The sequence below is a fragment of the Aptenodytes forsteri genome, unplaced genomic scaffold, assembly GCF_000699145.1.
Source record: "Aptenodytes forsteri isolate BGI_AS27 unplaced genomic scaffold, ASM69914v1 Scaffold391, whole genome shotgun sequence".
In the NCBI taxonomy this organism is placed as follows: domain Eukaryota; kingdom Metazoa; phylum Chordata; class Aves; order Sphenisciformes; family Spheniscidae; genus Aptenodytes; species Aptenodytes forsteri.
The window spans coordinates 502,145-502,596 of NW_008795920.1; the positions used below are offsets into that span (position 1 = coordinate 502,145).

Here is a 452-nt window from a genome sequence, read left to right on the forward strand (position 1 = left end):
ATTCGCCTCAAATATAATTCGCCTTAAATATCATTTCCTTCCCTTTCTTCTAAAGGCTTCAAACCAAGTCGGTAGCACCCGGCCCAGCCCCAGCCCCAGCCCGCGATGGCTCCCCGCGAACGGAGGGGTCCCCACGCGTGTTCGCAGCACCCCCTCACCCACCCGCCCGGAGGCGTGGGGCGGGCGGCCGTGGCAGCAAACCGTGCCGTGCCCTACCTGCCAGCCTGAGCGCCGACATCCTCTGAAATTCCGGCTCCTGCAACCATTTCCACATCCTGCGGAAAGTCTCCCGGCCCGACTTGAGCTTACTCCAGGGCTTGGGGTTCCGCAGCAGGTCCGAGAGGGTCCCCTGGGAGCGGCACAAGATCCTCTGCGCGAAGATCGCCTGCGGGATGCTGTAGCGCTTCAGCTCGGCCGTGATCCTTTGTGCCACTTCTTTGGTGTTGATCTCC

At 62.4% G+C, this 452-nt stretch overlaps 1 protein-coding gene across 1 annotated transcript in view; it reads right to left on the minus strand.

Annotated features, from left to right (window-relative positions):
- ONECUT3 (one cut homeobox 3) overlaps positions 1-452 on the minus strand; it is a 25,280-nt gene that overhangs the window by 23,462 nt on the left and 1,366 nt on the right. Inside the window, 1 exon segment of the mRNA XM_009284886.1 lies at positions 217-448. Within this exon segment, the coding sequence (XP_009283161.1) occupies positions 217-448 (232 nt within the window).